Raw genomic sequence first — 13578 nt, forward strand, 5'->3', positions numbered from 1 at the left:
GTAATCTCTTATATACATATGTATACGCATATACGTAAATGTACACATGTATGTGTAACGCCAGTTTCTTGGAAGTAGAAGCAATCGTTTTACAGGGTTGCGTTTCCCACTGTTTTTATAAACGTCGAATATGTAAAGTAAGTGTGTGTGTGTTTGCAACCATATCTTTACCTCCTGACACTATCTTGATATCATTTAAGACAGCTTAGTTATCTCTACAAGTGCCAAAGCTGAGTCCCACTTCTTGTTTGAAATAAAGTTGGAGGGTGTGTTTGCTCCCTCAGCTTTGCAAAGGAAAACATCTTGCAAACTAAGTTAGGACTGCGAGGAGATCTGTTGTTTAGCAGCTGTCTCATCAGCAGATGCAAGTTTCAGAACTTTTTCTTGTCTGTTTCATTGCAGCCAGATTTCCCTGCGGGAAGATATTCCGTATGAATATGGCTTTTGCCTCTCTTTCACCCAAACTCTAGACTCGTCGGTTGCCTTTAAAAAAAAAAATGTGATGACTGAAAAAAAAAATCCTGATGAGTAGTGATTGGAGGGCACTTATACACTACGTTGATGAGGGCGGTGTAATACCCCATATGGAACAGAACACAAAAATGGGATCTAAACAAACTCCAAATGGGACGTTTAAGTTGGGTGTGTGGATTCTGATGGTTCTGGGTGCATAGGCTGGGGAGCCGCTGCAGCTCCGCGCATAGACTAAAGGAGACGCAGTGGGTAGCCTAAGCGGAGCCTGCCCTTTGCAAACACACCAAAAGAAATCAGTGCCCACGGGAAAGTAGCATTTTGCCTGGTTCGGGAAGCTTTCAGATAACCTCCTGCTGCAGCCAGCAGCTCCGCAGGGGCCGGTGCACGGCAGAGCGAGCTGCCGGGTGCTCTGCGCCGGTGCGCAGCCGGGGGCACGGGTATTGCACTCTGCCGCACCTCGACGCGGATCTGAGCATCCAACACCTCCTCGAGGGACCAGCGCCACTCAAACGGCAGAGTTCGCGTCCTATCCCCCCCCCCTTTTTTTTTTTTTTTTTTTTTTTTTTTTTTTTTTTTTTGTTGTTGTTGTTTGTTTGTTTGTTTTTAAAGGGATTCTCCAAGGGGAAAGACAGGAGCTTTCCACTGTTCTGTGCGAACCTCCATTTTCGGCCAAGCTAAGAAACCGTCCAAACACAAGATGCATTTCTATTTACAGATGAGGGGGGAAAGAAAGAGAGAGAGAGAGAAAGAAAGGAAAAGGATCTAAAAGGGACTGGAAAACATAAATAGAAGGGAGGGAGTGTTTAGAGACAATTTAAGGTAAATATTTGTACCTACTTCGATCTCGTGTTTAACAGAAATACTTGAAGCTTTTATTCACAGTTTTAAGAGAGAAGGAGGCTGGAGGAAAACATAAACAATCCCATTTTGCTGCTGGGGCCATGCCCAGCCAGCCAGTCTATCCTCCCTGATCAGGGGAGCGTCGCCTGGGCGAGCCAGAGCAGCGGCGGCTGCCGCCTGGGAAAGATAAACGCTCGGGTAGGAAATAGCAGGATTAACACCACCCTCCCCCCAAATATAATACCTTTACGTACGCATTATATATATTATATATTATATATTATATATTATATATTATATATTATATATTATATATTATATATTATATATTATATATTATATATTATATATTATATATAAAGTAAATACGGCACGGCGAGCCCGCGAGGGGGAAGGGGTGGAGGAGCCCGAGCGGGGCCGGGAAGGAAAATGAAAGGTGTGACGGGAGATAAGCGGCAGGGACGGAGGAGAGCGACAGGCAGAAAGTATAAAGAGAAATACAAATGAGGAGAGAGGAAAAGTTGCCTGCGAGAGCCCCGCGCTGGGGCCGCCGCGCCGCCGGGCGCTGAAATATGATAATGAGGGCAGCTGCGCCGCGCCGCCCGCAGCCAATGGGCGCCGCGCAGCCGTGACGTCCCCGCGCATGACGTCAGGCCAATGGCGAGCGGGCTGAGTTGGAGCAGAGAAGTTTGAGTAAGAGATAAGGGCGAGGCGAGCGCCCGAGCCGCCAGCGCCCAGTCCGGCACCGCCGCGCCGCCGCACCGCACCGCACCGAAACGCACCGCGCCGCACCGCGCAGTTACCGCACCGCGCGGCCGGACCCCGCCGCGCACCCGGCGCCGCGCGCCCCCTTCTCTCTCCGCAGCCCTGACAGTATCTCCCACGCCGGTGGTGTTTTTGTTTTGCTTTTTTTTTTTTTTAAGCTTACAGTCTCTATTTTTTTCCTTTTGTTGTTGTTATACTTCTGATTTTTGATTATTTTTTATTATTTTTGATTATTTTTTATTATTTTTTTAGCGACAGCTCTCAAACCTACTTTGGGGTCTTAAAACGAAACCGTACACCATTTCACTGTGGACATTACACCCTCTTACAGATATGGGAGACATGGGAGACCCACCAAAAAGTAAGGCGGAATTTTTACCGTTGTTGGAATAAATATGCTATCTATTGTAATCGTCTCAGGCAGGCGAGCTGAACTTCATTTGAATGGTAGAGAAGGTGCCTTTGTTGCCATGCCTGCATGCTTGCTGTGTTTTAACCTCGTAGCCTTGTATGTTAATAGCCTGGGGTCCTGCTCTTTTTTAAAGTTTGAGGAGCAGGCAAGGTTTTAATGGGCTAACCAAACACGGAGACTTAAATTCTCTTCGTGATAGACTACAGTGAGGCTGTCTGACTATCCAGCACCTAGTTCGTCTAGGGGAATTAGCATTAGACTTGCAAAAGAGAGCAAGTGACAACCTTAATGATGCTTGTTCTTGCTAACAGCCTAGAGCCCCCTCTTCTATGTCAAAGAGCTGAATGGGAAGCGCAAGAGCCAAGCATGCAACGTTTCCAATCAGAGCCTCTTAAAAAATTATATGTAATGTATAGGTGCTCTCCCTGTAAGGAAAGGAATCCGAACGAGCAAACAATAAAATAAAAATATAACAAATATGAAGTTTGGAGTTTTGATTCTGTGTGAGGCTCTTGAAATGAGGACCTTCACCCCGAAAAATGTTCACATCTGCATTTTAACATATGTTCCGCCTCCTTACTAAACGAGGCAAGGTTTTGATGGCACACTTCAATTACCATCCAAAAGTGTAGTACTCTTTAAACAAACAAACAAACAAAAAACCCTCCCAGAGTAAGCCCTATAAGGGAACGACACTAAAAGTGTTTATCTCTGTAGGAGAATAAATGGTTAGTCAATCATGTATTTATTTTCATTTCAGAAAAACGCCTGATTTCCCTATGTGTTGGTTGCGGCAATCAAATTCACGATCAGTATATTCTAAGGGTTTCTCCGGATTTGGAATGGCATGCGGCGTGTTTGAAGTGTGCAGAGTGTAATCAGTATTTGGACGAGACCTGTACGTGCTTTGTTAGGGATGGAAAAACCTACTGTAAAAGAGATTATATCAGGTACGCCGTTTACATTGTTTAATTCTTCGGTGAGATTTTTATTATTTATTTATTTATTTATTAAATTTTATAAATCTAAAAGAAGCAGGGAGAGGAAAAATAGTGAGAAATGGGCAATTGCTATATTTTAAGTGATTTTCCAAAGGTACACAGACGGGGGTGGGGGTGGGAGGGAGAGTTCTAGTCTTCAAGATTTTATTTCACAAATTCAAATGCAAATCTCTGTATAAACAAAACCACACTCAGAAACAGCTAGCGACTCGGTGGGACCTTCCTGAGGACTTTGGCAACGTATCCTGTGATTCTATCAAAGTGGGAAATCGTAGGTAAGGGAGAATGTTTTCAATAGCATAGAATTATGGACAACGCAGAACTGAGCAATTTTAACATGACCTAAGAAATGTATGTTTGTTTTTTTGCAAAGCCATAATGGCACTCAAAAGAAAACCACTTAAAGCATTTATGCCGTAAAAATAAATACGTGGGGGGAAATAAAAATAAACTAGGCCTATTAAAAAACAAATAGGTAAAAGAACAGAAAACACGTTGAAGTTTCTTTCAGAATGAAGAAAGCTTTTATGGGAAGGTTAAAACCTAGATTGAAACGTTTCTTCGTTAAAATAACTGACATAATCTTTTTAAATATTAACCCCTTTGGTGATATCTGACTGTCTTTTCTTTCTTATCTTATCTGTACTGATGAATTAGACAGAGCAGATCAAATTGCCCATCATCTGTTGGCGAACAATTGGGTATATTTAGATAATGGAACCGCTTCCTTCCTCACATTAAAATCTGGTAACTGATAAAATGTGAGAGTTGCCAATCCTGACACTATAGAGAAACCAAAGCGGGAATTTCGAGAGTGCTTATTATTTGTTCTCCTGGGTCATACTGATCCATTTCGGTGTCTTCTACTGGGCTTGAAAAACCAGAACTTTGACACTGAGGTAGGGACAGTGTTTTTATTTTTTTTTTTAATAATTTTTTTTTTCGGAAAGTTTTGGGAACAAGTACCTACCTACCCTCCTAAAATACCTTCTCTAGTTTCTTTGTAATTCTGAATTGAAATAAAACGGTTGAGTCTTTTCTTCTCCAGTACACAATTCATAACCAGATCATTTGTACAAGCCATGCCGTGAGGTTATTCTCAAAGTTTTACTGTGGCAAAAAAGAGCCTTATTATTATTATTATTATTATTATTATTATTATTATTATTATTATTATTATTATTATTATTATTATTGTTATTGTTATTATTATTGTTATTATTATTGTTATTGTTATTATTATTATCTTCTTTCAATCGCACTTTGGAGATGTGCTACTAGCGTCATCCTTTCACAAGTTTCACATGAAGGGAAAACGTTTTAGACTGAGGTGTACTCACTTACCTCCTGCAGGAACTCAGTGGGAGAAATTTAAAAAACAACAACAACAAAAATGTAACTCTTATAAGTTTTTGCGCAGTACACTTCATTTGCTACAGTTTTAAAAGTAAGTTGTCCATTATGTGCAAGTCGGCTTTGAATTAGACCATGAGCCTAATCTATAATTGTCAGGCATGTAGGCAACACCCTCCAACTTTTGTACCAATTAATGCATACACTCTGCTCTTTTGTAGTTTAGCAGTTTTACAGTTTGTTGTTGTTTCTCTAAACATTATAATTTGCAAATTGTATGAATGTAAGGCGAGTACAAGTCTATAGAAGCTAAATAAGTGTGTAAATAAACACGTACACACAAGTATACATCACAGGCTGTATCGCTAACGAAGTGTACTGGTGAGGAAACGGGTGTGAATGAATATTAGCTCAGTTTTAAGAGCAGCTTTTACAGTTCTGTGAATTGCATCCACGTTTGTGTGTGTGCATCTGTGCGGTTTGCGGAAAGATTATTAATTTTACTTAATACCAAAGAGTACTAGCAATGAGTACTGGGTGGCAGCCGAGAGACAGCAGTTATAGACACCGGAGTTGGAACATTTTCTCCTGCTCATCTACCAACGGGTGAGCTGTCCCCCCCTCCTCCATGGAAGACGAGGAACCCCCCACCCCCTCCCAGAGATGCAGTAGTTGCTGTGGGGGGCTGTCGGCGAGAGGTTGCCCTTTCACTCGTGCTGTAGGGCTTCGACCCCGGTTCAAGGTGGGAGAAAGTAGGAGGGGAGAAGGAGCCGTGAGGCTGGCTTGCAGAGCCAGAGCATCGAGAATGCCTTTTAGCAGGGGGCGGAGGAGGGGAGTTGCACTGCTAGTGAGTGTGCATGTACATAAGGATATAAGGGTGTGTGTGTGCCTCTAGCTGTTAAATAAAATGAACCTAGCGAGAGAGGGAAAGGGCAGAGCCGCGTCCTGAAGGCTATGCCGGCGGGAGCCCGGCCACGCGTTAAACGACAGAAGTCCTGAGTAGGTTTCTCAAAAAACAAAAAAAAAAATAAATCACTTGGCGAGGCAGGCCTGTTTGGGTGTGTGGAGTGGGTGTCAGCCTCGCCAGCTTCGCCTGTCCCCAATGTACCCGTGCGGGACGGTTCAGCTGCGGGCCCGTCCAGGTCAGGTTCCCCCACCGCGACGGCCGGCGTGAGGGCACAGACGCCCCCTGGCCCCGAGCAGCACGGGCTCTGGGGCGGGAGGTCGGCGTCTCCCAGGGACGGAGAGGGGTCTTTTTTTTATTTTTTTCTTCCAATCCTTCCGTCCCTTTTCCTTGCCCACCGCCGTATCTGAGTCTCCGCCACGTTTTATTGCGGGGGGCGAGGGGAAGAGGGAAGGAGGTAGGCAGCGCACCGCCAGCAGCAGAATCCGTTTTATTCCTTTGCCCTTCTGGCTCCCGTATTTTCAAGCCTTATTTATCTTGCGTGCTGCGCGTCGCGCGGCTACGCGGAGCCACGGGCTGCCCACGAGCGCAACTGAAAACCTCTCTCTTTCTTTTTCCCCTTCCTTCCCCCCTCCCTCCCTCCCTCCCTCCCTCCCTCCCTCCCTCCCTATTCCTCGCCCTCCCCTTTCCCCCACCCCGTGCTCTCCCTCTTTCCCTCCTGTCTCCTTCTCTCTGGGCTGGGCCCTGCTCAGGTTATACGGCATCAAGTGTGCCAAGTGCAGCATCGGCTTCAGCAAGAATGACTTCGTGATGCGCGCCCGCGCCAAGGTGTACCACATCGAGTGTTTCCGCTGCGTGGCCTGCAGCCGCCAGCTCATCCCCGGTGATGAATTCGCGCTGCGGGAGGACGGCCTCTTCTGCCGGGCGGACCACGACGTGGTGGAGCGGGCCAGCCTGGGCGCCGGGGACCCCCTCAGCCCCCTGCACCCCTCCCGGCCGCTGCAGATGGCAGGTACTGCCCGCGCAAGGCGCCCGGAGGAAGCCCGCGGGGTTTGGGGGGCTCCGCTCCTCCCAGCCTGTGCGGCCACGGAGCGCCACGGGTCCGGCTGCCGACACCTGCGCGGGGGTCGCGCCCCGCAGCATCCCCCATTCGCCTGCCTGCATCCTCCGACGGCCAGGCAGCGGCTGCGGGAGAGCTCCCCCTCCCCGAGCCCCCGACGGCCGGGAGCAGGTCTGCGGCGCGGACCCCTCCGCGGCCGGTCCTGCGGAGCACGGGGAAAAGCTGCTTGAAGCACTGGTGGAAGCAGGGGCCGAGCAGAGATAGACTTCATAACTACAGGCGAGCACTTAGGCTGTAATTTAAAACTGTCAAAAAACTAATCTTCAGTAATTGCCTTTTAAAGTGACTCTGCCGTCTTGAAACGTTTTATGTGATTTGATGAGAATTTCATCTTAAAACTCAGCATTGTCACTTCGCAGTCAAACCACCTTGCAACTTTACTCACACTTTTAGTTCTCGCCATGTGCTAAGAGTCAGGGACGCTTAGCAGAAGAAGAGGAACGTTTCTTAGAGACAAACAAAGCTCGATAAAATAATGTTTGCCGGCAGTGTTGCTGGGCAAGTAACTATAATATGAAAGGTTATTTACAAACACTGCTTTGTTTAAATGGGCTACTTTCCTGCTTCTGAGCATTTTTTTTTTAAGTGACATATCTATATGAGGGGAAAAAAACACCACGTAATAGATAATTTCGGAATTTTAGAAAGGTTGTACGTGCTCTCTAGGGTGTATTTGTGCATGTCTTTGAAAAGCATATTGTGTCTGCGGGTAAAATACTGCTAATATTTGAACCCTCCATATTATCTTCATCGAATCATTGCTGACTTATTGTTATAAGCAGATAAGTCAGAAGCCCGGCGTACTTTTCTCCACTTTTAAATTGGGGAAGAATTAATTTTTATTTATTTTTTTTTCCTGTAATTTTTTTAAAGTATTCAACAAAAGTTGACATAAATTCACCTAACACCTCAACTTTCTAAGATAGACGCTTGTCTCCTGAGCTCTGGGATACGGAGCTCTCACAGGACTTCCCTCCGTCGTCACGGTGCAGTGGATTTGGCTTGTTATGCTTTAATTTGGAAGCACCAAACAGCCGGGAGCTGTTACACGTTATCGTGGCCTCTGGCTAAACTGAGATAGATTCAGTATACAAGAAGCAGACCCGAATCATGATTAATTTTAAAAAGTATTCTTTTATTATTTTTCGGGCCAAAAAACTGTTTTGGTGATTTGTCAGAACATAAGTACATAAAACCCTCCCCCTCCTTTCCTAATGCACACACACCTTTGTTAACTCACCCTCCCCTGTCTAGGCTCATACAGGTTCAAGCTTCTGTCATTAAGGGTTTTAGGAGGGGTGGATTGTTTTTGCAAATTAATTATCTGTGGAGTCAGAAATGTCAGTCCTGTCACTCTACCAGCGCATAAAGCAGAGGCGGCAGCAAGAGCTCGGGTAGAGGTGACTGCCTGAATGGCCTTTGAAAGGGATTCACCCCCCCCACCCCCGCCACTCCCACCACTCTCGCCTCCCCCTGTCCCACTGGCTTAGATTCAGAGCCTCTGCAGACTCCCTGTTTCCTACTCATGGGGATCCTATTCCTCCCTTCCCCTTCCCTTACAGCAGAACCTATCTCTGCCAGACAGCCAGCTCTGAGACCCCACGTCCACAAGCAGCCCGAGAAGACCACCCGAGTCCGGACTGTCCTCAACGAAAAACAGCTTCACACCTTGAGGACCTGCTATGCTGCCAACCCCAGACCCGACGCCCTCATGAAGGAGCAACTGGTGGAAATGACTGGCCTCAGCCCGAGGGTTATCAGGGTTTGGTTTCAAAACAAGAGGTGCAAGGACAAAAAGAGAAGCATCATGATGAAGCAACTTCAGCAACAGCAACCAAATGACAAAACTGTAAGTGCCTTCAGTCTCTGACCATGCATTGCCTTCCTTCCTAAAGAGAAACCCATAGGCTAAGGCCAGTCTGTCCAGCTTCTGGGGCCGATTGGGCGCATTTGATTTTATGGGAGCTCCCTTAAAACAAACAAAATAGTAACATTTAAATATTATCTGCTTGTTCTGCTCTCAGTGCAATTAAAACAGACCACAGAGAGAAGCAGATATAGGCTGCTCAAGCGAACACATGTATTTTTGTGGGGCTGAGGATTCGCAGTGGATTAGGCTAACTTCTATGCAGCATGAATTGCGACCTGCAGAGCTTATGGGATGTAAAAAGCCCATCCTTGTGTAATATTTATATTGCAAATGCAAAGGACTCCTTGAGGGAAAATGACGCATTCACCCTCTTCAATGGTTTTACACAGGAGTAAACCCAGAAGTAAAACCCATGAGTGAAAGGGTAATTTGGTGTATTTCCTTAGCACTTTATATACACGTGTGTGTTTCTCGGTGCATTTACTGTAGAAAAAAAAAAAAAAAAAAAAGTGCAAAGTTTTTGGAATTACCGTCGTGTCTTCAGGTTACTTAATAGATAGATGGTTCTTGCGTAGAAATATATTGAGTTCTTTTCTGCTTGCAACTTTTTTTTTTTTTTTTTTTTTTTTTTCTGCTGTTGTTGCTAATCTACTTGAAGAAGAGTCTGTTACTCTCTCTCTGTATATTGACTGACTTGAGAATGACTATTAATTCATAAGGCTGCCTAGTTAAGTGGAATTTAAGGAGTTTCATTTTACCGTGTTGGAATGCAATAAAACACGATGTTATTAACTCGCCTGAACAATCTATTCGTCGAGGGTTGGAGTTATTTTGTATACAGTGCCTGATCCACAGGGCATACCGGGGAGCTGGTGTTTCCCTTTTTAATATTTATTTATTTAGTTATTGCTTTTGAAAGAGCATGGTACTGGAGCTCCCCAGGTTTATCGTTCAGAGGATATACGATCCAGTTAAGGTCACTAAGAACAAAACCAGCCGGGATGCAAACTAGAAAGCGAGCATGATTAACCGTTTCTTGTGCCGAGCCATCGGCAGCCGAGACACTAGCTATTCGCGTTTGAGAAGGCTGGGAGGGGCTGGAGGGAGGTTATGCTTTGAGAGAAATACGAGGATTAAAGGGAAAGAAAGTAAACTTCCAGTGTGATAAATGCAGCGGGGCAGAAATGGACTGACCTAAAGTAGAATAGAGTAAGACATTCACAGCAGATTAACAAAGCAAATATAAGCGACTGTATAGATAAGATAGAAAGCAGTTTATTGACACAGCGCTTATATACAATAAAGTTAACCAAGCTCATTAACATCTTTTGCTGGGCTGTTTACAGAATATCCAAGGGATGACAGGAACTCCGATGGTGGCTGCTAGTCCGGAGAGACATGACGGTGGTTTACAGGCGAACCCGGTGGAGGTGCAGAGTTACCAGCCGCCCTGGAAAGTCCTGAGTGACTTCGCGTTGCAGAGTGACATAGACCAACCTGCTTTTCAGCAGCTAGTAAGTGTCGGTTCCCAGCCAGAGCACTGGGGGAGTTCGCTGACCCACAGCCCCTGGAGATGAGCAATCCAGGCTAGCCGGGTTTTCCTGAAATTACGAGGTGGGCATTTTGACACTCCGTAAATGAAGTGAATTAAACTGATTTCGCAGGGCTTGGTACAAAACGGTCCGCAGATCTTGTCGAGGTGAGTGCAAGCTGGGTAAGGCCCGACCCACGTCTGCGTCTAATTCAGCTCGCACGCCCCTGAAAACCGAAAGCTCCTCCACTTGAAATACTAAACTATTCCTCAGTGTCATTTAGTTGTATGCACGTTTCTGAAAGGAGTTTCAAAAATTTGTTCCCCACTCCCACTTCGGGCTATTTTTCACCTTATAATATACAATAGACTTAAAAACTGTGGTTGCAACATCAGCCTGAATTCTTCTTTTGTCCCACAAACATGAACAGTTTAACTAAAATGTTGAATTCCTTGTTTTACTTATATAAATCTCGATATCATTTTATACTTCTCTATTTATATATATACAAATATATAACTAGAGCATACGTTGTTGTGCTTTGGAAATAGAATTGTTAGTACGTATTCACATGCAAAATTCAAACAATGTAATGAACTGCCTTAAGCCAAAAGAAAACAGATATTTTTAAATAAATTCTGTTTTTAACTCAATTCCTTATGCCTACATCATTTGGCAGCTCATATGGGACCATATCATCAGCAATACTTAGGCCCAACCAGGTGAATTAAGGACAGAAGTTCAACCTTAACTCAATTTCCTGGCCTAAGTGTGTTAAAACCAGATCTTTAATATAATAAGGTATGTTGTGTATGGTTTTTCAGTGATTCCAAATAATACTTAATGATGAAACATTAATATACAGACCCTTCTTTGATATGTCAGGAATCTTTTTCCATATAAGTGACGGAAGATGAAAGTTTTTAGCCGTGTCAGGAGACATATTCAGTCTTTTTACAGTTTAGTATCACAATCCTTTGCAGGGTCCCCTTATTATTATTATTATTATTATTATTATTATTATTATTATTATTATTATTATTATTATTATTATTATTATTATTATTATTATTATTATTATTATTTCATTGTTTCCTGCTAAGTTGCAGGCTGCAGCCTGCTTGCCTATGCAAGCACTATGTTCATTCAACAAACTGCAGCACAGAAACAGAGCTGTTTGCACCATCTTACTTTGTGTAACCACTAAAAGCAACATTTTCCTGCTTTAATCAAGCTGTCAAACAGACACAAGAAAAAATGATATCCTTCATTTGCCTTGTTTATTGTGTATCCTATACAGAATAGGATACTTTTAAAACCTTTGAAATATATATATATATTTAAGGGATCGGTCTAAAGAAAAGTCATGGTGGAATATGGAGAGGCCAAATAAGGATAGGTCAAATATATTCACATATAGAGACGGATAATTCATTAGATAGATAAATATTGATGTATATTGTGCATAATGTCTGATACTGAAAAGAGATAAAATAAAAGATTGTGGATGGAACAGACAGTTAATCGACCATTCAGGGCACTTCTCTATTCTGGAAAGGGCCTTAATCATAGGATCACCCTGTGATAGGTGCCAAAGAAATGCATTTGGATTAACAAAGTTCCATCCTTCACATTAGGCCTTTTCCCAGCACTTCTTCTAAACTAAAAGGAGCTGTGGACCACTTTAGGATGGAGAAGTGTAACCTTCTTTATCAAACTGTCTCTTGTTAAAAGAGATACCAAATTCTTCAAATTGCAAGTGAAATAAGATGGCTTGTTTCAAAAGCTTTCTTCTCCTGGATGCTTCTCACAGGTTTCTTTTAATAAGTGCACAAAGGGGGAAAAATGTAACATTGAAGTTTTGTGTCAAAAAACACACACATTCTTAAATAATTGACAAGAACATCCTGTTGGGATCATCACTCTTGCAAGACATGGAAGAAAGCCGCACTAATAAGGTTGTTTGCTCCCCCCCTCCATCTATTTTTTTTTCCTTCATGATTTGCCTAAGTCCTGAAGAAGATTCGTATGAAGTCAGTGGGGTAATTAAACAAAACAACAGTGACATAGACTCCCATGGAAATGTATCTGGCCATTCAGCTGCATGCCTGTATATTTATTTTTGCATTTTTCTTTTTCTTGGAGTGCAGCTCTTCTTTGATTGTGACAAATGTAATTATTATTATTATTTTTTTTTCCAGGTTAATTTCTCAGAAGGAGGACCAGGTTCCAACTCTACTGGAAGTGAAGTAGCATCCATGTCCTCTCAGCTCCCAGATACACCCAACAGCATGGTAGCCAGCCCTATTGAGGCATGAAGAACGTTCACTCAGATTTCTGTTGTTGTTGTTTCTGCCCTTGCCCTCACCTCTGTTGGAGAGAGTGGGAAAATGATCGCATTGGGACTCTGAAATTTAGTGGGGAAAAGTATTTAACATCCCTGTAAAGGAACCACTCCATGAAATGAATGGAATCATGTTTGAAAAGACAAGGTAATATGGTAGCAACACTGTGAAGACAATCATGGGATCTTACTAGAATAAATATTAAAACAACAACAAACAACAACAAACAACAACAACAAAAGCAAAACAAAAGAAACAAAAAAGAAAACAAAAACAAAAAACACTATTCAGTGTTCTTAAGGGGATAAAAAAAAAGACATTTTCAAAACGTAGAGGATTTGTACTCATGGATCTCAGAGAAAAAAAAAATACGTGAAAAAAAAAATTATCTTTTCCTTTGACTGCACATCTTAGAGAGAAACCAAGGTAGAGGGACTTTCTATCGAGTCCCTCCTAACCCGAATGGTGCTGTTTCTATATTGGTCATTGCCTTGCCAAAAGGAGCTCCAGTAGGTTTTCCATCATCAGGAAAGAGACGATTTAGCCTTGCATTGTTGAAAGATTAATTGCAGGAAGGTGGAGCTGCATTGGTTTGCAATGTTGTTTTTAGTTGACTCTTAACAAGGGGTTGTTTCCTGGGTCTCTTATAGCATGTACTGTAGCGGAGTTTTGTTTTTGTTTGGTTGAGATCCATCCTCTATCAAGTCTGAAGCGATTAAAAATAGGTTTTTGAATTACTCTTTAAAAACCAATTTATAAAAGCATTGCAACAAGGTATACCTCTATTTTGCCACAAAGCGTCTCGGGATTGTGTTTGAAATGTGTCCGTCCAAGAACCTTCCCCTCCCCCAAAGATGTGTATAGTTATTGGTTAAAACGACTGTTTTCCCTCTCTTTCCCTCTCTTTCCCTCTGTTTCCCTCTCTTTCCCTCTCTTTCCCTCTCTTTCCCTCTCTTTCCCTC

At 43.3% G+C, this 13578-nt stretch overlaps 1 protein-coding gene across 2 annotated transcripts; it reads left to right on the forward strand.

Moving 5' to 3' along the window:
* The first annotated feature begins 2278 nt into the window (after positions 1 to 2278).
* Positions 2279 to 12860, forward strand: ISL1 (ISL LIM homeobox 1). 2 transcript variants are annotated; one of them, XM_032206033.1, is made up of 6 exons: positions 2279 to 2440; positions 3252 to 3441; positions 6502 to 6761; positions 8432 to 8718; positions 10086 to 10253; positions 12473 to 12860. In XM_032206033.1, exons 1-6 carry the CDS (start codon positions 2413 to 2415, stop codon positions 12587 to 12589), a joined length of 1050 nt encoding a protein of 349 aa, XP_032061924.1. In that variant the 5' UTR covers positions 2279 to 2412; the 3' UTR covers positions 12590 to 12860. The 2 variants fall into 2 exon arrangements, with proteins under 2 accessions (XP_032061924.1, XP_032061925.1); XM_032206034.1 differs by having other exon boundaries at positions 8435 to 8718.
* Positions 12861 to 13578: the final 718 nt, after the last annotated feature.

The sequence above is a fragment of the Aythya fuligula genome, chromosome Z (genome assembly GCF_009819795.1).
Source record: "Aythya fuligula isolate bAytFul2 chromosome Z, bAytFul2.pri, whole genome shotgun sequence".
Classification (NCBI taxonomy): domain Eukaryota; kingdom Metazoa; phylum Chordata; class Aves; order Anseriformes; family Anatidae; genus Aythya; species Aythya fuligula.